Source organism: Marmota monax, unplaced genomic scaffold (genome assembly GCF_021218885.2).
Source record: "Marmota monax isolate L192 unplaced genomic scaffold, Marmota_monax_Labrador192_F-V1.1 WCK01_AAM20220418_F8-fsc00031, whole genome shotgun sequence".
Taxonomy (NCBI): Eukaryota; Metazoa; Chordata; class Mammalia; order Rodentia; family Sciuridae; genus Marmota; species Marmota monax.
In genome coordinates, this window is record NW_026695197.1 from 16292335 (window position 1) to 16316818 (window position 24484).

At 38.8% G+C, this 24484-nt stretch overlaps 2 protein-coding genes across 7 annotated transcripts in view; one reads left to right on the forward strand and one right to left on the reverse strand.

Moving 5' to 3' along the window:
* Positions 1-24484, forward strand: part of Ark2n (arkadia (RNF111) N-terminal like PKA signaling regulator 2N) — a 91032-nt gene that overhangs the window by 24778 nt on the left and 41770 nt on the right. For all 6 annotated transcript variants that reach the window (XR_009225312.1, XM_046428312.2, XM_058573960.1 and 3 more), the window contains exon 2: positions 20811-21595. Coding sequence is in view for 5 of the 6 variants with exons in the window: in XM_046428312.2 (XP_046284268.1) it covers positions 20881-21595 (715 nt within the window). In the remaining variant the exon portion in view is untranslated. The remainder of the gene's footprint in view (positions 1-20810; positions 21596-24484) is intronic.
* On the reverse strand, positions 6603-7711 carry LOC124081911 (SUMO-conjugating enzyme UBC9). Its single transcript, XM_046428316.2, has one exon. It carries the CDS (start codon positions 7630-7632, stop codon positions 7156-7158), a length of 477 nt encoding a protein of 158 aa, XP_046284272.1. The 5' UTR covers positions 7633-7711; the 3' UTR covers positions 6603-7155.

Genomic DNA, 24484 nt, shown 5'->3' on the forward strand with positions numbered 1-24484 from the left:
CTTTTAGCAGGGCACATGTCTATAACTCCAGCTACTTGGCAGATCAAGATAGGAGGATTGCAATTAGAAGCCAACCTGAGCAGTTTAGTTAGAACCTGTCTCAATATAAAAAAGGGCTGGGATGCACATCTGTGGTTGGGTTCAGTCCCCAATAACCAATACACACACACACACACACACACACACACACACACCAGAATTAATTTATTTCACTTAGTAATATGAATTTAAGTTTCCTCTTTTTGTGGCTAGATAACTCATTTTTTTTTAAATCACTGAATAATATTCCATTGTTTGGATGTACCAGTTTATTCGTTCACCAACTGAAGGATATCTTTGGTTGCTTTGAATTTTTGGCTGGATATTTTCAGCATTTTTGAATGAAAATCAAGCTTAGGAGAATTTTTTATAATAGAAGCACCCTTTATTTTGACTTTATTATCATTAACAGCATCTACTTATTGAGCAATTCATGATTGCAGGAAGTAATGTTCTATGGTAAATGCTGCAGAATGGAATGTGGTTAAGAATTTGGAGTCTGATACCATTTTGGTTTAAATCCTGATTCTCTCATATTCTGGGAATTTGTGCAAATTTCCTAACCTTGATTCTTTGGATAATTAAATACCTTGAAGTTATCTCAGATGATGGGGTTTTTGAAATCTTTTCTTGGGTGCCTATGACCTTTCTTGTTTTTTTCTTTTTTATTTTCAGTACTCGGAATTGAATCCAGAGCCTCATCCATGCTAGGCAAGTACTCTGCCACTGAGATATATTCCCAGACCTTTTTTGAAACATTTATTTTGAGACAGGGTCTCACTAAATTGCTGAAGCTGGCCTGGAATGCTAAGCTACTTCCTTAGCTTCCAGAATAGCAGGGTTTACAATTGTATGCCATTGCCCCCAGTTCTTTTCTTTGTTTTTTCTTACATTTCTCTTGCTTTGTAATAGAGGTTTAAGATTCTGTAGTTGTCCATTAATCATTTTTATTTGCTTATTTATTGCAGTGCTGGGGATGGAACCCAGAGCCTCATGCATGTTCTAGGCAAACATTCTTCCACTGAACCATCCCAGGCCTCGTCCTTCTCCTTTTTTTCCTTTTTCGCTGCTGACTCTCACCTTCATTTTTTTTTAACATATATTTTTAGTTGTAGATGGATACAATACCTTTATTTATTTTTATGTGGTGCTGAGGATTGAACCAGTGCCTCACAGGTGCTAGGCAAGCTCTCTACCACTGAGCTACAATTCCAGCTCTCACCTTCATAAGATAGCTTTGTTCAGGATATAGGATTTACACTTTTGTACTTTCTTGTTTTCTTTTTCTTGGTACAGGGAATTGAACCCAGGGTGCTTAACCACTGAGCCACATCTCTAGCCCTTCTTATTTTTAGACAGGGTCTCACTAAGTTGCTTAGGGCTTCGAACTTGTGATTCTCCTCCCTCAGCCTCTTGAGCCTCTGGGATTACAGGCGTGCACTACTGCGCCCAACTAAGATTTGCACTTTGTGCTATGCACAACTGTGTGGCCTTCTTCGTTTCTGTTGAAAAATCATTTGTAAACTTTTTGGGGTTCTTGTATAGGTAATAAGTCATTTTTCTCTTCTTGCTTTGTAAGATTTTTTTCCCTTGTTTTTGGCTTTCAGCCTCCCTTGAGTAGGGAGGCACCCATAATTGAGGATTGAAGCCAGTGCCTTGTTCATGCTAAGCAAGCACTCCACCACTGAGCTATGCTGCCAGACTTTTAAAAAAATAACTATTTTTGAAATAGGGTCTCAGTAAGTTGGCCAGGCTGGCTTTGAACTTGAGATCCTCCTGCCTCAGCCTCCTGTGGCCTGGGGTTTCAGATATGTGCTGCCAATTTCAACCTAAATGTAGTTTTTAAAGGTGAGTTTTTAATGTTGGTTGATAAAATAATTAAGAGATAATATAATGAAAAATGTCTCTTCATCTTCTAAACTTTCTACTTTCCTACCCTCCACTATTGATTTCCTGTTTCCTTGTAATTTTTTAAAAATGCACAGATACACTTAGGTTTTCCTCTCACTATTACACAAATGGGACATTATACACACTTAATTTTTCTTAAAAATGAACCTGAGAGCTAGACATATTGGTGTGTACCTGTAGTTGGCAGCTACTTGGAAGGTAATGCAAAAGGGTCACTTGAGCCTAGGAACTTGAGAATAGCCTGGACAACTTAACAAGGCCCTGTGTTAAAATAAATATATAAAGGATTGGGGATATAGTCCAGTGCAGAGATCTTTTCTAGCATGTGTAGGAAGCACTGCATTTGGTACCTACCCTGCTGCCAGTGGCATGGATTTGATAATGGCCTGGGAGTTGATGAGATAAAACAGAATCCAATTTGAGAATGGCCACTAGTCAGTATTGATGATGTTCTTCCTTGTCTTGTATTCCTAGACTACATATTCTATTTTGCTTTCTTAATATTTATGTTATCTTCTACATTGTTGTCATAGAAGTTTATAATCTCTCAGTTGGATTAGGCTGTATTGCCTTTGCCAGAATTTCCTTTCCTGTATGTTTCTAAAAAGGTTGGGCACGTACAGATTATTGTATGAGATTTGGAGGGCAGAAATGAAGCTGCAACGATTTTGTACTTTATGCACATTGTGGGCTATCTGTTGACTCACCTCTTTGTAATGAGATACCTTCTATGATTGCAGCTCTTCCACCTTCCCCTTCTTCCTTTTGCCAGCTTCTGGGTCAGGCATGAGTTTTATCTGTTTGGTAGGGTCTTAAATTTTTAGGACCTCTATGTCATCAAGGTGACAGGGCAACAAAATTTACACCAATTGCAGTGGTATTTGCCTGTAATCTTAAGTTATTCCTGAGGTTGAGGCTGGAGGATCCCAAGTTCAAGGTCAGCCTGGGCAATTGAGCAAGTCCCTGTTTTAAGATTAAAAAAAAAAAAAATTTTTTTTTTTTTTTTTTTTTTTGTGGGGGGAAGTAGTTCAGTGGTAAAACCACTTGTATAGCTTTCTTAAGGCCCTAGATTCCAGTCCCAATACTGCGTGCACTCTCGCGCGCACACACACACACACACACACACACACGGCACTAATTTTTTTTTGTCTGTAGTTTGCCAGAACTAGCACTTGAGTTAAGGGGGGGAAATAAGATATTTTCAAATAATTGCCACGTAAGGTAATATTTTAGTGTCACTAGAGTGATTATAGAGAAGGAAGAGAGTGCATTTGGGTGGAGACATTTTATTAAATTTGTTTTTTTGTTGCAGACACTGAAATAGAAATATTTTGGGCTGGGGTATAACTCAGGGGTAGAGTGCTTGTACTAGGCCCTGGGTTCAATCCCCAGTGCCACGAAAAAAAGGAAATGTCTAGATTAGGGTTGTATTAGATCTGGTTATGTCTATTGAATAGGAAACACTTAGAGGGAATATTATTTTACTTTCAGTAGAATGATTAAATGTTTAAAAACAAGAACAATGCTGATATTCATGAAGATATGGGGGGGATGAAGATTTCTCAGACATTGTTGGTGGGAAGGAAACCTACCCCCCAAATCAGTGGCGGGATGGAACCTAGGACCTTGAACATAGTATACAAGCACTTTACGACTAGGAGGGAAAATTGACACAACCATTTTAAAAAACTTCTTCTGAACATTCTATATTGCTCATGGCAGCACAAACTGAAAACAACCCAGATGTCCATCAGAATGAAATGGATAGATAAGTTGTGGTCTAGTCATAAAATGGAATACTTTGGAAGAATGAAAATGAAATGCTGGTATATGATTGAGTGTATATATGAGACATGATGTTGAACTAAAGTGGTTTGACACCAAAGAGTACCTGTTAATAGCATTCTTTTTAGGTGAAAATTGGGAATAGGCAAAACTTGTTTATGATGATAAAGTTTGAAATAGTTTGTTTTTTGGGGTGGGTAATTGTTTCTGGCAGCTTAGCCCAGGGACCCTGCTGGAAACCCAGCTGGTTGGATTTGGCTGCCCTCGCAAGAAATAGGCAAAATGATGGAAAATGAAAAATATGCTTTTGTAATTTGATCAGACATGGGAGAAGCAACTAGATAGCTTTTCCTCCAGTTCCACAGAAGTGATTACACCTTATGGAAATAAAAGCCAGGCGGTAGTCGGGCAGGATGGCACATGCATATAATCCCAGTGGCTCTGAAGGCTGAGGCAGAAGGATTAGGAGTTCAAAGCCAGCCTCAGCAAAAGCGAGGCACTAAGCAAATCAGCAAGACCCTTTCTCTAAATAAAATATAAAATAGGGCTGGGGACCTGGCTAATCCCTTGCCCCCCCCCCCCCAAAAAAAAAGCCAGGTGGTAAACACATGCAGATCTAGCTAGGCAGTCCTAGACACTGTGGTGGGAATAGTCTTCAGTCTCCACTTAGTGTCCTTGGCTTCTGCTAGGATAAGAGGGGCAGCCTTCTAGTCTTTACTCTCAGTATGAGGAAGTATGGGGTGTGAAAAAAGTTATAAGGAAGTTCTCCTTAATTTCAGTCTGTTTTATAATGATTAGAGCAGGCATGAAAGATAGTTCTGGAATGTTGGAAATATTCTCTGTCATCGTTGCATAGATATGTTCATTTTGGAAAAAAATATCCATCAAATTGCACACTCGTAATATGTAATATTCTCTGTGGTGATGTTTCAAATTAAAAAAGAAAAGAAAAACAGATTTAAAGAGCAGAGAGCTCAGCCGCTTAAGTTTTATTTTTTTGCTGGTCTGGAACTGCTGTGTTTTTTAGGAGGAGAGGGACCAGGGATTGATCTCAGGGGCACTAAAACACTGAACCACATCCCCAGCCCTATTTTGTATCATATAAAAACAGCCTTTAATTTTACTCACACACACTACTCTTTCAAGGGGGATTGGTGTAAGCCATATCACTTAGTATTTGAAGTTATAGTAGATAAAATAGAAGGTGTCTTGTTTTGACAAGTCCTGCATTGAAAAGGCACAGACAAGATCAACTCTAAGTCTCTTTTAAAGCTTAAATTTCTATGACAAATTTTGGTGGTGGCATATATCTGTAATCCCAGGGATTTAGGAGACTGAAGCAGGAGGATTGCAGGTTTGAGGCCAGCTTGGGCAATTTAGTGAGGCCCTAAGCAATTTGGTGAGACCCCATCTCTCAAAATAAAATATAAAAAGTTCTAAAAGAGCTGGGGATTTGGTGGTGGAACACCCCTGAATTCTGTCTCCAGTATGACAGGAAGAATATAGCTTCTAGTGTAGTGGACGTCAAACATTCTTGTTTGTCAGTAGAAAACTGGCCCTTTTTAAAGCTTTTTTTTTTCTTCCTGATTAATTAGAAAGCCATATTTAGTTTTGTGCAAAAGAGCAAAGCTAGAACTCATGAATTTGTCTAATGCTGTAGCTTATACATATGGAGCAGCAGTAGTTGACTAGTTCATATAGATTCTGTTTGAGACAGTAGCTGCTTATATTTCTTACAGTTCAAGGGTAGTGATGTATAGTTCCAGAAGGGCTAGCAATTAGAATGACCCATTCTATATGACTGGAGCAAAATTTTGTCTAAGAAACCATATTATTTATTTGTTTATTGTAGTGCTGGGGATAGAACCTAGAGCCTGTGCATGAGAGGCGGAGACTATCATGGAGGTAACATTCGGATCTTAGGAACAGTATCATTTAGTGGGCTGTGCCTGTGTCAGCTTGTGGTTTAAATGGAAAATTCCTGTGGCAGCAGTCAACTTGTAACACCAAATGATTTCAGTTTGCATTTTGTCACCAGAAAGAGCAGTAATACAATTAGTTTTCTCATTTATTTTAATGAAACTCTCATGTCATTATTATGAAGGATGGTTAACGACAGTTGTTCATCAAGTGTAAAATTGAAAGGTGTAAAAGGCAAGCCTTTTTAATGTTGAAGGGTTTGTGATTTTATACACTGTTACGTCAAAATCCTCAGGAAAGTTTCCGGTAGTAGTTGGTCTTAGGTAAGACTCCATTAATCATGGTCCTTGCACACAATTCAAGTCCACATGAAGCTGTTAAACATAGAAGAGCATTTAGAGAAGGAAGGCTTCTCTATGTATTTTATGTCTTTTTTTTCCTCCAAAGATAATTATCAACTACTTTGTACATGAAAGCGACTGGTTTATATCTTTTTAATTTTTATGGGGTACCAGGGATTGAACCCAGGGGTGCTTAACCCCTGATCCTCATCCCTTGCCCTTTTTGTATTTTATTTAGAGAAAATGTCTCACTGAGTTGCTTAGGGACTCCCTACATTGCTGAAGCTGGCTTTGAACTTGCAGTTCTCCTACTTCAGCCTCCCGAGTGGTTGGGATTAGAGGTGTATGCCACCACGTCCCACAGTTCACATCTTTTTAATATTAGTGTCTGTTAAAATTTCTTCATCCTGGGCTTTCTTGCTATATGTTTTCTGCCATCATGTATTGATGATGTTCAAGTCTGTATTTATTTTTGCACTGCGGTGGGTATGGAACCTAGAGCCTTGTGCATGCTAGGCAAGCTCTGTACCATTGAGCTATATACCTAGTTCCATTAGTTTTCTTTGAGGCTTGTATTCTTTTGTTTTCTTTTCTTTTTTTTTTTTTATTTTTTTCTTTATATAAACAGTTTATTTACTCTAAACAGCAACACAGACAAACGCCATATAAACACAAAGGAAGAGGTGCGGGTCGAGACGCTGCTGACTTTGGATCGGAGGCGCATTAGCAACAGCCAGGTTCTGAGAGAAGGGTGTGGGAGGGAAGGACAGGGACTTCCACACAGCCCGCTGGAGGCCGGGACAGCTCTGAACGGTGAAGCATGCCTGCATCCGAGCAAAGGAACTAGCTCCTAGGGGCTTACCCAAGTATAAAAGTTTATAATTTTACAGCAGTTGAAATACTGACATCAATATTAAAATAAAAGCAAGTTTTACATAACAATCAAAAATACAAAAGACTGAAGGAAGAGACCCTGTATGAAAAACTGGGGCAATTCAGCGAATTGAGAACTGTATGCCAGTGGCGGAAATGGAAGATGGCGCCCGCCCAACCCTCCCAGGCGACCGGTAACTGCACGAGCGACTTGAGATTTGCAAAAGGTGTAAACAAGTTCTTGCCAAACCAATCCCTTCCTTTTGCGGTGCCACAGGGTCGCTGTCTATGAGGGTGCAAACTTCTTGGCTTGTGCTCGAACCCTTTTCTCATATTCCACTCTGTTTTGGCAGTAAATCGTGTAGGCCTCTGCTTGAGCGGGGTCTTGGATATTTGGTTCATTTAGAAGTTCCTGTATTCCTAATAAGATCTGCTTGATCGTGATGGCTGGCCTCCAGTCCTTGTCCTCCTCCAGAATGGACAGACACACAGTACCAGAAGGGTACACATTTGGGTGAAACAGCGGTGGCTCAAATTTACATTTCGGTGGCGAGGATGGATAATCATCTTTGAAGAGCATCCGCAGCTTGAACAAGCCTCCTTCCCACGGAGTCCCCTTCTTTCCTGGGATAGCACATTCCCAGTTCATCAGGTTCATCGTGCCGTCTGGGTTCTTAGTTGGGACAGCCACAAAGCCAAAAGGATGGTCCTTCCTCCAAGCTTTTCTCTCCTGGGCGAGTCTGCTGAGGGCGATCCCCGACATGTTCAAAGTCCCTGGGCGGCCGCGGCCCGGCGCGTTGCGGCGGCAGAGGCGGCGGCGTTCCCTTTGTCTCGGGACTTCCCTGCGCAGCCCCGAGCGCAGGACCCCCTATTCTTTTGTTTTCCTTTTCTTTCTTTCTTTTTTTTTTTTTTTTTTTTGGTGCTGGGGATTGAACCCAGGGCCTTGGGCTTGTGTGACAAGCACTCTACCAACTGAGCTATATACTCAGCCCCTAGGCTTGTATTCTTGTGAGCTAATATCCATTTCAAATTCAAGTTGATTCTTTCTCTACCACTAGACTCTTTTTTGGGGGGGAGTGTGTCCCGGGGATTGAACTCGATTGAAGTTGACCCCTGAGCCACATCCCCAGCCTTATTTTGTATTTTATTTAGAGATAGGGTCTCACTTGAGTTTTTTGCTGAGGTTGGCTTTGTACTCACCATTTTCCTGTTTCATCCTCCCAAGCCACTGGGATTACAGGTGAGTGCCACTGTGCCTGGTTTAGACTTTTTACCTCTTCTGTAGTCTATTCATAATCACCCAAGGAATGGTCTATCACTGAGCTACATCCCCCAGTCCCTTCCTTCTTTTCTTTGAACATATTTTTTAAAAAAAAAATATTTATTTTTTAGGTGTAGTTGGACACAATGCCTTTATTTTATTTACTTATTTTTATGTGGTGCTGAGGATCGAACCCAGGGCCTCGCATGTGCTAGGCGAGCGCTCTACCACTGAGCCCCAGCCCCTTCTTTGAACATATTTAAAATAAGTTTTGAATTTTTTGCTCAGCCCAACACTCGAGGACACTCATTTTTTCCAACTACTTTTTTTTTTTTTCTGTGAATGGGTCATAATTTCCTATTTCTTTGAAAGTGTTCATTTTTTGTTGTTGAAATGGGGCATTTTAGATAAAGTATTGTAGCCATTTTGAATTTTGATATTTTTCCCTTTAAGTATTATTGACGGTTCTTCCTCTTAGATCACTAAGACAAATCTGAAATATGTCTGCTGCAGTGTATAGTTACTTGATTTCTCTGCCCAGTTTATATATTTTCTCCTCTTTCTTCCTTTTTTAAATATTTTTTTTGCTTTATTTGAAGATGGACACGACATATTTTTTTATTTATTTATTTTTATGTGGTACTAAGGATGGAACCTATGTGCCTTGCATGTGCAAGGCAAGCATATGCATATCCACCACTGAGCCACAACCCCGGCCCCCTTTCTTCTTTTTAATCTTAAACTTGACTTTTTTTTTTATGCTTATCTTTTTGCAGAGCAATTCTTTCTTTTTTAAAAAAAATTTTAATTCTAATTTGTTATGTATGATAGCAGAATGCATTACAATTCATATTATACATATAGAACACAATTTTTCATATCTTTGGTTGTTCACAAAGTAGAGTCACACCATTCGCGTCTTCATACATGTACTTAGGGCAGTGATGTCCATCTCATTCCACCCTCATGTGTCTTTCCTACCCTCATGCGCCCTCCCTTACCTTGCCTCCATTTTACTTTGTCTAGAGTTCGTCTAATCCTCCCATGCTCCCCACCCCCAACTCCATTATGAATCAGCATCCTTATATCAGAGAAAACATTCGGCATTTGGTTTTTTGGGATTAGCTAACTTCACTTAGCATTATATTCTCTAGCTCCATCCATTTACCTGCAAATGCCATGATTTATTCTCTTAATGCTGAGTAGTATTCCATTGTATATATATACCACATTTTTATTATCCACTCATCTACTGAAGGGCATCTAGGTTGGTTCCACAGTTTAGCTGTTGTGAATTGTGGTGCTATAAACATTGATGTGGTTACGTCCCAGTAGTATGCTGTGTTTAAGTCCTTTGGATATAGACCGAGGAGTGGGATAGCTGGGTCAAAATGGTGGTTCTATTCCCAGCTTTCCAAGGAATCTCCATACTGCTTTTTCATATTGGCTGCACCAATTTGCAATCCCATCAGCCATGTATGAGTGTGGCTTTTGCCCCATTTCCTCCCCAACACTTATTGTTGTTTGTATTTTTAATAGCTGCCATTCTGACTGGAGTGGGATGGTATCTTAGAGTAGTTTTTATTTGCATTTCTCTAATTGCTAGAGATATTGAATATTTTTTCATATATTTGTTGATGGATTTTATATCCTCTTCTGAGATATATCTGTTCAATTCTTTGGCCCGTTTATTGAACCATAATGAAATTAAACCCCTGTCTTTCACCATGCACAAAACTCAACTCAGTGGATCAAGGACCTAGGAATTAAACCAGAGACACTGCACCTAATACAAGAAAAAGTAGGCCCAAATCTCTCATGTTGGATTAGGCCCTGACTTCTTAATAAGACTCTTATCAGAATTAAAATAAAGAATAAATGGGATGGACTCAAACTAAAAAGCTTCTTCTCAGCAAAAGAAACAATCAGTGAGGTGAAAAAAGAGCCTACGTTTTGGGAACAAATTTTTGCCAATCGCACATCAGATAGAGCACTAATCTCTAGGATATATAAAGAACTTGACTTTTTAGAGGTTTCTCCTGTCATTTCGTACAAAGTTCCATGGATTTTCAGAGCATTGAAATGGTTTTATTTGTTAATTTTGACTTGCTTTATAATAGTATTTTGGAGAGATTTGCACACTCTAGTACTTGCCCTTAGAATTCCTGTCCTTCCAATACGTACGTACGTGTGTGTGTGTGTGTGTTTGTGTGTGTATGTGTGTAGGAGTGGTGTTGGTGGTAGTGGTATACTGAGTATCAGATCCAGGGGCACCTTATCACAGCACTACATCCCCAGCCATTTTTATTTTTTATGTTGAGACAGGATTTTGCTAGGTTGCCCAAGTTGGCCTTGAACTTGATTTTCTTGCCTCACTCCTGAGTTGCTGGGATTACAGGCAGGCACCATCATTCCCTGCTCTGCTAATACATTTTTTTTTTTTTTTTTTTTGTGGGGGTACCAAGGATTGAACTCAGGGGCACTTAACCACTGAGCCACATTCTCAGCCCTATTTTGTCTTTTATTTAGAGATAGAGAGATAGGGTCTCACTGAGTTGCTTAGAGCCTTGCTTGTGCTGAAGCTGGCTTTGAACTCGCGCTCCTCCTGCCTCAGCCTCTCAAGCCACTGGGATTATATGTGTATGCCACTACACCCAGCCACATGGCCTCTCTTGGGGAGTGCATCTCCTTGAACACCATCAAGCCATGCCTGTGACATATGCCCTGTAGGTCTTTCTATATAAGATCCCAGTCAAGATACAGACACCTGTGACCTCAGGAGCCAGGTGAAACCTCTGCTGCACACACATACAATTAGACAGCATAGGCCATGGGGAAGAGTCCTGTGCTGGCCAACAGTGTAACTGAAAAACTGTGGTCTTCCACTCCTAATATTTTTAAAGCTCTGTCTATTCACAATCTTTCACAATGTTTTCCACTTACAGGTAATCAGTGTTCTGACTGACATTTGGGGAAACCCTCCCCACCCCCCGCCATGGTACTGGGGATTGAATCCAGGTGCATTCTACCATAGAGCTACATTTCTAGCCCTTCATTTTTTATTTTGAGACAGCATCTCCATAAGCTGTGGAGAGTGGCTAGCCCTGAATGTATGATCCTCCTGAAGGTTTCCCTTACCCATCCTAGGAACTGATGTTATAGTCCTGTGTTACCCACTGACTTACCATTGTTTTTGAAATTCATCCATTTTGATTTATTGATTTTCACTTGTCTACATTATTTTATGCTACTTCATTGTAGTAATGTACCATAATTTTCCCATTCTATTTTTAGTATATGTTTATTTTTGTTAGTATCTCACAAAACAAAGATGACATGAACATTATTTTACCTGTATATGAGTTTTGTTTCCCTTTCCTCCTCCCACCCTCCTTTCCTTCTTTTTTTTTGGTACTGTGGATTGAACCCACAGGTGCTTAACCACTGAGTCACACCCCCTCCAGCCCTTTTTAATATTTTATTTAGAGACAGGGTTTCACTGAGTTGCTGTGTTCCTTGCTAAGTTACTGAGACTGACTTTGAACTCCTGATCCTCCTGCTTCAGTCTCCTGAGCCGCTGGGAATATAGGTGTGCACCACCAAGACCAGCTGTATATGAGTTTCTTTAGACAGTGTTTTTAAAGGTTCAGTTGCTACCTGTTGGTTGTGAAATAAGCTGACTTAGTCATGATCTAAGTGTATTACACATGTAAGGGTATCTTTTTGTTTCATGAATATCACCAGAAGACACCCCCAACTCCTAAGATAACCCTTTTTCTTGTATACTACCATCTCTAGAGAAAGCAATGCACCATCCCTATTCTGTGTCTTTCCTTCTGTAATGCCCTTTCATGTTGTCCAGTGAAGTTCTTCATCTGCAAAATCATCAGTACTATATTATCAACGTATTCTGAACTTTACCTTCTTACACTAACAGTGACCTGATTTTTCACTGAGGAAATGGCTTCGCCTTGCTAGTGGTGGTTTGTTTTTTTTTGTCTTGCAGTCTCCATCTTGTCTGTCCTGGAGGATGGATAGTGGTTTTCTTGGTTTTCATTGCCATTTATTTCCTTCCTTCCTTCCCTCCCTCCCTTTCCTTTTGTTTCCTCAACTTACTTCCTTTCTTTCTCTGCCCTCCCTCCCTTCTTTTTCTTTCCTATACTAGGGATTGAACCCTCACAGTTTGGAGTCTGAAAATTCAAATGGCCTAACACAGACTCAGTGAGAGCTGTCCCTTGGCTGTATTTCCTCACAGCATGGTTAGCAGTGGTGGAGAAAGTAAGCAAGTTAGAGCAGAGAGCTGGGTGGGACCAAAGTCAGGCTTTTATAACAACCCTTTCTTGAGAACTACCAGAACTACTTTCTGAATGCCCAACCTCAGTGACCTCAGGACCTTCCCCAGTCCCCACTCATAGAAACTATCCTGAGACCAAGCCTTTAATCACATTGGACCCTTGGAGACTCTCAGACCATACTGTGGCATCATCTCCTTCATCTTCACCTTTAACTAGTAATCCTGCTTTCTACCTTCTTGGAAAATTTGTAGTCCAGAGAAAACTTTCAGGGATTCCTCTTTTGTTTATCATTAGGCAGTGAAAGATTAGATAGGTTCCTGTTGCCTTGATAATAGTTTTTGCCTGAAGGTCTGCTTTGCTCGTTGCATACAGAGGTAAATAAGCTGGGGGGTGGGGTAGGGGTTGATTATACAGTTTTTTCCCCTTAAAATTAATACATGTTCTTATATTTGGGTGATGGACAGTTTAAAATTGTGCCAGATGCTGTGGAGGAACATAAGGCTGGTAATATACACATAATAGGGGTACTAGTCTGTATTGTTCTGGTTTCTATGAAAAGTATCCAGCAAGAGGGCAACACAAAATGAGTGTGAAAGGCCAGAGATCTGAAAAAACTCTGTTTTTGTGACATTCTTTGTAGCTGGAGGGAGCTAGGGTGTGTGATGTCCCAGAGGAAACTGGAGCGGTGAGCAGGGGAGAGCAATCACATTCTCCACCCTACCTTTAAGTTTATGTTAATGGTTCCTACATAGTTTGAAAACTGAATATTTTAAATTGTTCTTTTTGACTTTATATAAATTAATCTACCCAGCAGTTTTATTCTGTCAGATGTTATAACTCATGCCCCTCCCCAGCTTCTCTCTCTCTGAGCATTTCCTCTTTCCCCTGTGTCTTTCCTTCCCCAGGGCTGAGGATAGAACTCAGGGCCTTGTGCATGGTAGGCAAAAAGTGTTCTTCCACTGAGCTACATCAGGTTCCCCCTTTACATGTTTTGCAAACCCCCGTGCCTATCCTTTTTTTCATTTTGTATTAAGCTTTGCTGGCCAAGAAGGACATCTGACCTGAAACAAACTCCCTCAACTTTTCTCCTAGATCTTCACAATAACCTCATTCAGCAGGATACTTTCTACTTCCTGTCTCTTCCCATGGAGGCAGTTTACTGCTTTGATTCTATTAACTTTACCCCTGTATTCAGCTTTTGTTGCCTTAGTTTCTTAAGGTTTACAACATCTAATAAAACAAGCACGTTTTTGTTGTCCAGAATTAAAATTAATTTAGCCTTTTAGATTACTGCATACATTATTTTATTTTTTTGCCTTACTGGGGATTGAACATAAGGCCTTTGGATACTAGGCAAGCACTCTTATCACTGAGTTACATATATACTTAGCCACTTTAAAAAAAAAAAATTCAAGGCAGGATCTTGCCAAGTGGCTGAAGTTGGCTTGAATTTGGCTTCTTTTGCCTCAGCCTTCCTGAGTAGCTGGGGTTATAGGTGGGCACATGCTCTACTCAGTGTGTGTGTGTGTGTGTGTGTGTGTGTGCGCGCGCGCGCATGTGTATCTATATATATAGGTACTGGGTATTGAACCTAGGTGCTCTCTACCACTGATCTACACCCCCAGTCTCCCCCACATTCCTGTTTAAAATTTTGAAGTAGGCTCTTACTGCATAGCAGAAACTGGCATTGAATGCGTGATCCTCTTGCATTACCCTCTCGAATTGCTGTTATTACTGGTATGTGCCACCACACACAGTTCAGCTAAGTCCTTTTTTCGTACCAGGGATTGAACTCAGGGGCACTCAACCAGTGAGCCACATCCCCAGCCCTATTTTGCATTTTATTTAGAGACTGGATCTCACTGAGTTGCTTATCACCTTGCTTTTGCTGAGGCTGGCTTTGAACTCACTATCCTCCTGTCTCAGCCTCCTGAGCTGCTGGGTCTAATTCTTTTCTTTTTTTAAAATATTTTTCTTAGTTGTTGATAGACCTTTATTTATTTATATATAATGCTGAGAATCGAACCCAGTGCTTCACACATGCCAGGCAAGTTAACTAGTGCTCAGCCCCAGCCTCTCTAATTCTTTTTTAACAGGAGAGAAAAACATCTACCAGGCTTGGTGCAGTAATGCCAGCTACTCAGGAGGTTGAGACAGAAGGAACTCAAATTCAAGGCCAGCCTTAGCAATTCACCAAAAATCCTGTCTCAAAAGAAAATGAGAAAAGAAATGGGCTAGGGATGTAGCTCTGTGGTAGGGGACCCCCCCCCCCCCCCCCGGACACGCAGTAATCCCTAGTAACCCAAAACAAAACAAAAACACAAAATCCCATGTTGCAGGGCTAGGGATGAGGCTCACTGGTAGAGCCTTCACCTAGCACAAGACCCCAAATTAGATCCCAGCACCACACATGGCACAAACAAACAAAGCTTGTGTTGTCTTTAACTTCTCTCCTCATGGTCATCTCTCCTCCATCCTAATTTTATATAGGACATTTATTCATTCGTTTATTTTGTAAACTCTGGGACTGAACTCCAGGGTTTCATGCATGTGAGGCAAGCACTTTACCACTGAACCACATCTCCATCTCCTTCTAGGACATTTAAAAATACCTTTTTATATAAAGATGTGATTCTTTGTGAAAGTATCGTCCAGCCTACCTTATGAGAAGAGATTCACACGTAGGATCAAGATAGAAAGAGCATGAAGAGGGACAGAATATGACATCATTGCTTTCATTGAGAAATACCTGACAGAGTTTCTGTCTAGAGTGGTGAGAGTGGATACTGAGACTATTGGACAGGCTAGAAAGCTATTTAGAATTAGTCAACCTGAAGTGAATGTTAGAGATACCCACCTTTCAAAGCAAAGAGTTTGAGAGTAATAGGAAATTATAGTCTTGATAAATGTGCTGTGGAGGACTGTAGGTACATCCAAAGGGGTGATGGCAAAGAGGAAACTTTAAAAAAAATTATTTATTTTTAGTTGTAGTTGGACACAATACCTTTGTTCTTATTTATTTTCATGTGGTGCTGAGGATCGAACCCAGGGCCTCGGATGCGCTAGGCAAGCGCTCTACCTCTGAGCCACAACCCCAGCCCCAAGGAGGAAACTTCTAAAGACAAAAACAAGAAGTTTATGTAAACTGTTTTTTTGAAACAGAGACCATTGGTTGCAAACTTTCATTGCAAGAATTGACATTAGCTTGTTGGTGGAGACTGCAGTGTCATGGAAGTATCCTTGTGAAAGGGCCTTATCTGGAATACTTTGATTTTTGAGGAATTCTTTGTATTATTTCCATCATAAGCACATATGAAAGAGGGCTATTCCTTTATGTCCCACATACAAATGACTCCATTTTGATATTGATAGCTGTCACATTTTCCTCCTTTGATGAAGAAATTTCTCTGAAAGCATTTGTTGATCAACTATTCTGAAATTAGGTTTGATTGTTGTTGGACCTGTCATGGTGGTTCTCATCCAGGAGGATAATGGAGGGTAATGGCTAGCCATTAGGAATTGATTTAAAAACTCTTTATTGCCACATTGGAGCAACAGGGACTTTAGAAAGCAAAGCTCTCAGGCTACTCCACCTGGATTTTACTGTCAAGTTTAGTTTTATCTACTCTGTCATTGTCAGTTAGCTATCATTGTAAAGTGTTTGGCCAGCACTATTCTGTTAGTAGTTGTATTTCTTCAGAAATTTGACAGGCAACCAGGTACCATGGTCAATGGTAGAGCATTTGCCCTGGCATGTACCACGCAGTCCTTGAGTTCAGTCCCCAGTATCACAAACAAACAAACAGAAACAAATAACAAAAGATCAAGGGGGACTGAGTGAGATTAGTAGCCATGTGCCTTGTTCTTTTGTCTGTTTGGGTATCATCTTGCCTAGAGGAATGATCCAAGTACAACATGTAGTATTAACAACACAGACTTCACCTTGGTCAGCCAGGAAATAATCATGAGCTATTCTGTTAACTAAAGTCACTCTAGCAAGAGAATTGAAGGAGTACTGCTGTGGAGCAATAGCCTCTGCTCCAGATTCCTAGATCTGGATGCAGTAGCGCACACCTGTAATCCCAGTGGCTTGGCTCTAGAAGATTGCAAGTTGAAAGCCAGCTCATCAATTTAGTGAGACCCTGTCTCAAAAAATCAAACTGGCTGGGATGTGGCTCAGTGGTTAAGCACCCCTGGGTTCAATCCCAGTTTACACCCCCACCCCAAACCTCTCCCCCCCCAAACAAAACAAAACAAAAACCAAAAAATGATTCCTGGAGTAACAAACTAAATTCTGTAATCATTTCTTCTTTAGTACCTACATTATACCATGGTAGAAAAGATTTTCTGTAGTTCTGTGCTTCACTAGGTAACTCAGGGTTGGAACCTTTAATGTGGTGAAAGAGGGTTAGTCAAATGATCACCCCAGTGATCAGTTTGGGATCTTTTGTGTTCTGACAACAAAATAGTGAAATATCTTGGGAAAGAAGAGAGTAATACCTGGAGAAGGAGATATGAGATTGAAGTGGTGGTAAGAAAAGAATTTCAGAGACGAGTGAATGAATGAGTGGTCCATTTACCTGATGCAATTCCCATTTGATAATCTTGTCGCTTTCTATTGCCATCTACTTGACTATCCCTATCAAAAACAGCCTCCCTCAACCAAACTGATCTGTGCAATAAGTAGTCTGGTGATTGGGAAAAATTAAACTCTATGTATGACATCTTTTCCTCTTGTATTTAGGGAATTTCATTTTAATTCCACTATAGGGAGTTTTGTCAGAGCTTGGTTTTCCACCTCTGATGACTTTCCCCTGCTTTTATTTAATTAAATTTGTACAATAAGGAGAAAACCTAGTAGAATTCACTGAATAAAATTCATCCAAAAGTAGTTTGGTGTCAGGGCCAGAAAAAAAAGCATAGCTCCCTTTTATTCAGAAGATTTTTCAGAAAATTTTTATGTCAGAGAGGAGTAAAAGATGACTTTTTGTAATATAGAATTCAAGAGGTACAAAACTAAGTGCAGTACCAAATCTTCTCTTCCTGTTCCTTTATCCACTCTTTCCTTACCAGAGCAGCTAGCATTACCAGAGATTCTGTGCTTCTACAAACAAATTCACATAAATAAATATAATTGCCTTTATACAAATTGTATAATTATCTCTTTTGTTCCTTTAAATTTTGTTCATGAGAATTGCTCCATGTCACTATATAAAGAGCTTTCTCATTCTTGTGGCCCTGTTGTATGGACATCCATAATGAGCTAACTGGTATCCTGTTTATGGTTGATGTTAAGTCTTCTGTGATTGATTCGGGCAAATGTGAGTGGTTTTGACCACAATTCTGGTTGCTTATTTAGATAGCAGAAATTTAAATCTCATTTAATACTTAAATTTAAGGAACTTGAAAGATCATTTGATTAATGGGCCTTATTGAAAATAATTGGTATTATCATTTTTCTTTTAAGAAAAAGTCTATATTCATTTATCTACCCACACAACTTGTTTCCAGAAGAAATAAAAGTTATGGTAGTTCAGCAAATTTATTTTTCATCTTTTTATTAAACATTTACAAAAGAAATTTGGTTGAAAAGACCAAAGCCCAAGTCATCATGAGACTCCTCAGATTCTTTGTTTCCACTTTCTTCTCCTCACCTGGAGAAGGACTTGCTGATGTAGCACCAGAAGCTAGAGCAGGTTTAGCATCACTTATGTTAACAAGAAGGCTACCAGTGTAGACTTTGGCCAGGGCGTTTGCAAATAAGCCAGGCCCAAAAGGCCTACATTTCTACTAGCTGCTCTTGTGACAACCTTGATGGTATTCTCTGTGTAGATGACCTCATTGTCCTGCATAAGGAGAGTAATGTAGATCTAGGTGATATGGGGGATCAGAAGACCATGGTGGGGCAGTGCCGGACTCCATGACACTTATCTCCAGATTAAGTGAGAGCCCCAACAAGGCCTTAGCTTCTTTGGAAGGACCAACCCCCTTGGCAGTTTCTGAATAAATGGGGCAGTAAATTTTATTTTTCAACATGACATTGTATTGTGATATTTTGAAAAGGTCTATCCTTGAAAAGTCCTGCCTTCTTTTAAAAAAGTAGAGGCTTGATGTTTGTTATTTATGGTTGATATTAATTTCATTTCACTATATTTCTCAGGTATTTTAACTTTAAGGAAAAAAATCTGTATTTCACTTTATATATGTAGTGAGTCTCAATTAGCATCCACAGAAAGTGACAAGCTGACAACTGGTCAAGTTTATTAGAGTGATTCCTCTAATCATTGCATGCTTTCCCCTTCCTCTATTGGTCACCTGGTTATATATCAACAGAAAAATCAGTTTTCTTTTTTTGTTGCTGGGAATTGAATCCAGGGCCTCACACATGCTAGGCAAGTGCTCTACCACTGAACTTTTTATTTTTATTTTGAGACAGAGTCTTGCTAAGTTGCCCAGACTGGCTTTGAATTTGTGATTCTCTTATCTCAGCCTCCTGAGTTGCTGGGATTACAGGTTTGCGCCACCATGACCAACATCAAACACTCATTGTTAGAAAATCTAGGGTTAATTCTTTGTGTGCGGGAGGTATTTTAAATCGACAGTTTTTTTTCATGTTTGTATTGCAAACATACTTCATTTATGACACTTTAAATTTGTTGTTTTAACTTTTACTCTGTTGACTTTCAAAAGTGTTACATTACTTTTGAAACAGTGTTAGGAAAAACATTTATGCTTATTTTCATTTAATTGAAAAATTAGTAATGATACAAATATGCTTATGAAGTAGGCTATCCAAGGGAGTATTTTTTAAAACATTTTTTCCTTTAGTTGGACACAGTACATTAACTTTATTTATTTTTATGTGGTGCTAAAGATTATGGAACCCAGTGCCTCACGCATGCCAGTCGAGCACTCTACCACTGAGCCACAACTCCAGCCCCCCATGGGAGTATTTAAAACTTAATAAAATATTCCAGTAGCTGTGAATATTCTGGTTTTCACAAAAGTATTAAGGAAACCTATCAGAATTCCTGTTTTATTAGCAGTTGAGAACAGGGCTATGAAATATAAAAACAGGTATAGAATATCTCTGTTTGTATTAACAAAAAGGCTTAGCCTGTTAGACCAATAAAAGAATTTTTCAGATTTTTTTTTGGTTATCTTCTATTATAAGTTGAACCATCAGGTAACTTGGTAGAGTCAACTGATAAATTTGCCACAGTGCACATGACTAACATTAGATTAATATTGTGTCTGTGATTTATGGAACATGATGGTTTTTGCCCTCTGTAATGTTCCATGGGCAGGCAAGATATTGACTTGTGTTGTACATTCTTAGCATCCTCTTAAAAACTTACCAGTTAATGAAATCTGCACTACATAGGTCACAGAATCTTGTGGTTAAAGATTACTTATCCCTGCCTCTTTCCTTCCCTGCCTTCCTTCCATTCACCCACTTCCTTTGGACTGTTTCTTCATGATTAATTAGAGTTATATTATTCACAGTGGTGGTATGGGTGTTAAATTCTAAATTTAGCATGTAAGGTGTAAAATGTGTGTAGGATGCCTTCTCTTAAACCCTTTAGAGTCATTCATAGAGTAGAGTTTCCTGGGTTCACAAAGTAGTTGAACTGTATTTAGAGGCCATTATTTATTGGTGGTGGTGGTGGGGGGGGCATTTGCTTAGACATTATACTCAAATTCAGCATGAGAGAGATATGGGAACTAGGAAGGACCGAGGGAACAGTGAATCTGGCCGTTCGTTTTAATGCTACTTTTGAGCAGTCTTACCGGTTTGATATGCATACTTTGGTTGCTCATTTGCCAAATGCATGTAAAGCACGCATTGTTTTGTAAAAAAGAGTTTACCTCGCTATTTCTTTTTTATTTGTTTTTTGTTGTAGATGGATACAATACCTTTATGTATTTATTTTTATGTGGTACTGAGGATTGAACTCAGTGCCTCTCACATACAATGCAGGCGCTCTGCCACTGAGCTACAGCTTCAGCCCTCAGACTACTTTTTTTTTTTAAGGTGTTCTTTTTCATTTATATCAAAGTCAAATATACATATTAAGTACATCAGAGTTTTGAAGATCCTTCTTCTATTTATTTAAAGTTCTAAACTTGAAAATTCTTGTTTATTTGCTGGCTTTGTAAGTTTAGTAATAGTGGAATAATGTGCCCTTCTTAGTAGTTGAATTTGCTAGGATTTTGCTAAGCTCTTTGAATTTTCAGACTGTTTAAAGCAAATGGATAAGGACATATAATATTTTAAAGGCCTTCAAAATGGTAATTTTGGTTAGAAAATCTTAGAAAGTGGGCATGTTTGTTGAATAAATAATCCTCCATTTGTTTTTATTGATTTTGTGTGTTTTTGTACAGGTTGCTTTCCTGTTGCATCTTTGATATCGTTTCCTAGACTCTGCTCCATGATTTAACTTGAAATTCTGAAATGAAGATGGAAGAGGCAGTGGGAAAAGTTGAAGAACTCATTGAGTCTGAAGTCCCACCGAAAACATCTGAACAAGAGACAGCCAAGGAGGAAGATGGATCTGTAGAACTGGAATCTCAAGTTCAGAAAGATGGTGTAGCAGATTCTGCAGTTCTTTCTTCAATGCCTTGCTTGTTGATGGAACTGAGAAGAGACTCTTCTGAGTCTCAATTAGCATCCACAGAGAGTGACAAGCCGACAACTGGTCGAGTTTATGAGAGTGACTCCTCTAATCATTGCATGCTTTCCCCTTCCTCTAGTGGTCACCTGGCTGATTCAGATACATTGTCTTCTGCAGAAGAAAATGAACCCTCCCAGGCAGAAACAGCAGTGGAAGGAGACCCTTCTGGAGTGTCTGGTGCCACAGTTGGGCGTAAGTCTAGGCGATCCCGTTCTGAAAGTGAAACATCTACTATGGCTGCCAAGAAAAACCGGCAATCCAGTGATAAACAGAATGGCCGAGTTGCCAAGGTTAAAGGTCATCGGAGCCAAAAGCACAAGGAGCGGATCAGACTACTGAGGCAGAAACGGGAGGCTGCTGCGAGAAAGAAGTACAACTTGCTGCAGGACAGTAGTACCAGTGACAGTGACCTGACTTGTGACTCAAGTACAAGCTCCTCAGATGATGATGAAGAGGTTTCAGGGAGCAGCAAGACAATCACTGCAGAGATACCAGGTAGAGGATGTTTTTTAAACTGACTGTAAAGCAACTGATGGCATTTCTCAGCTGTCAGGCTCAGTTAGATGAGTGACACTTGAAAAAATCCAGGAGACCTGCAGCTCTGAGTAAATTTGAAGACTGCAGTCTGTTAACAAGATGTGGCCAATTAAAAAAACAAAAAACACCAAACCTTTTCTGAGGTTTTCCAGTGCACTTTAGCACATCAGCAGAAAAATTATTTAAGTTGTTACTGGTAGGGACAAGATTATTTTTTAAGTAATGGAATTTCTCACAAGTCTCTTTCTCTGTAATACATTACCTGAATTCCCATCTTTGCCTTTCTAGCACGGCTTAGATTTTACTATTCAGCATTATTATGAAGTATGTTTTCCTCAGGAATAGGCAACTTGCTTTATTATATAGTCACTGCACTTATGAAATGACACATTCTGTCTTTCATTAAAGTTTTCTAAGAACTGCTCCTCCTAAAATGGTAATTTTATGTTTTCCCCCAATTATGAATGATAAACTAGTTATCTTTGTTGCATACTCACATTGGACAGATTTTTTTTTTTTTTTTGGCAGAATTTCCCGTTAATCCCCAAAGCTTTAAAAAGTTTGTTGGAAATTTATTTGTTCCAGCTGTCATTGGTGTAAGGGTCTGTAATTTATTACATGTTTGACATTTCTACTTTCCCTGTATTATCACATCAGATACTGTGTACTATGACAGAGACAGTCTTGAAATTTCATAGTGGAAGAAAGATGATATATGAATGATTTTGAAGTGGGAAATTCTCACTGGTCAAGACTGATAATGATTAGAAAAATTTTGTAAACTACCTAATGTTTAATAGATCATGATAATATTGTTTATTGCTGCATTAAAGAGGGGGAGATTTTGGTTTTCTAAAGTTTTATAGGTGACTATGCTTCCCCCCCTAGTTTTCTGTTTCTACACACAAAGACAGCATATTGCTGATATACAAAGGATATTTCAAGAAAAATCATATTGGTTAATTAAGCCTATAACTAACCAAACTTATATAAATTCATCAATAAGAATGATTGGTTTTAGAAGCACTTTATAGGTGTTCAACTTATAAATAAAAGCTTCATCCATATGAAATATTAAATATGAATTTTAAACAGTCTTTAGAAATGCTTTTTATTCTTTGAATATCTCTTGAAAATTCATTTGGTAGTTCCTTGTATAAAAAACACTCAGAGGGAATTTACATAAAGCTCCTTAGAGAAGCAGACTTCAGGGTTGTTCTAAGGTAGGTTCTAGGTATATTTCAATTTTAGAGTTAGTAATGTTTTTAAGAAAGCCTTATTAACACCCATAAACTTGTTCATGAATTCTTATATCCTGTTCTCATGCATTCTTATATCCTGTTCTGATGTATTAATCAAGATCATGATAGCTCTCTTGAACAGTCTTTCATTCCACTAACCAAATAGTTTTTATGTAACTTCCCAATACATGACCCTTTTATGGAAAGGGAGAAGATGAGTGGACAGAATTCTCTTTGAAGGTGGAACCCCATTGTAGAAGTGCCATGATAAATATCTTCATGGGTAATTCTCCCTGTTTGGCTTTTTTAAATAGCTTAGGTGTGCTTTAGTCATTTTGACTACCTTGACCATTGTTTAAAACCTCTAAAACACCAGTAGTCTCTTTCTTATCTATTCTGAATTGTATACTAATCAAACACCAAAGTAAATTAATCTGAATCTATAGTTTCTATTTTTTTTATACTATTTAGTGAATTTTTGGCTTTTGGAAATATGTAGAGTTTTCTAAGGTAATGATGAAGAATCAAATGACAGTTTAAGGTGCAGACCCACGTATACGACTACCTATGTTGGGCACTGCATAATTTTGCGGAGGAAGTACCATTCATATAAGACAACTATGAATGGTCTTTTCTGTTATTATGCAAAGCAGCAAAGATGGAACAACCTAGAGTTTAAATATTAGAGACTTCAGGTCAGCTGTCTATATTGTTATCTCTGAAAAAATGTGCATCATGCATTTTTAATATAAATTAGGTATACTTTAGTTTCCTGAGTTGATTATGACTTTGGGCAAGAAGGGAGACATGTTCAACCATATAGCAAGAGCAGTTGTTGAAAAGTTGTGTTATGAACTAACTTGAGTGAATAACATGGACATTCAGGGAAACTTAAACTGGATGTGCCTAAGAGAATATCTTGGATGTTGAAATTTGCATCCAGCTGTTTACACAGAATGGAAACCAAGGGGAAAAGTAAAAACTTCTTACTACATGCTGTTTCATCAAGGTACAACCAAGTCGATAATTTAGAAAATGCTTTATAATATTTTGGTAGCAGCATAAAAGTTGAAGGAATTATCTTGAATGTACTCTTATGCCAAGTAATATAACAATTAGTGCATTTTCTTTTAAAAAGTGCAAATAATGATGTAGACTAATATAGTGCATGATCAAGCTTAATAATTTATTTTCATATCTAGGCAACAGATGCTTATTAAGGTTTTAAAAAATAATATTAGTTAACTGACAGGTGGCTTGTTATTAGCATTTGACCATTTTCTTCTCGAAGGTTTTGGGAATATGGATGTTATAGTAATCTGTTTGGAGATATCATACCAAGATAATTCTGGCAATTCTTTCATTTGGGTGGCTTAGAAATGAGCCAAGAGTATTTTATAGTAAAATTTGTAGTATTTTGTAGTGAATTAATGTCAAAATGGTTATTCATGACTTTTATCAAGTGTCTGATTCATCTTTATAGATTTTTTGGTGTGTTTTATGTATTTCCATGATTGGAGCATTATTTTTCATGAGGGGGGCAGTCTCTCTGTAAAAATCACTCCTTAACTCTATAAAATAAGCTGTTGGAGGCATTTTGATTTTT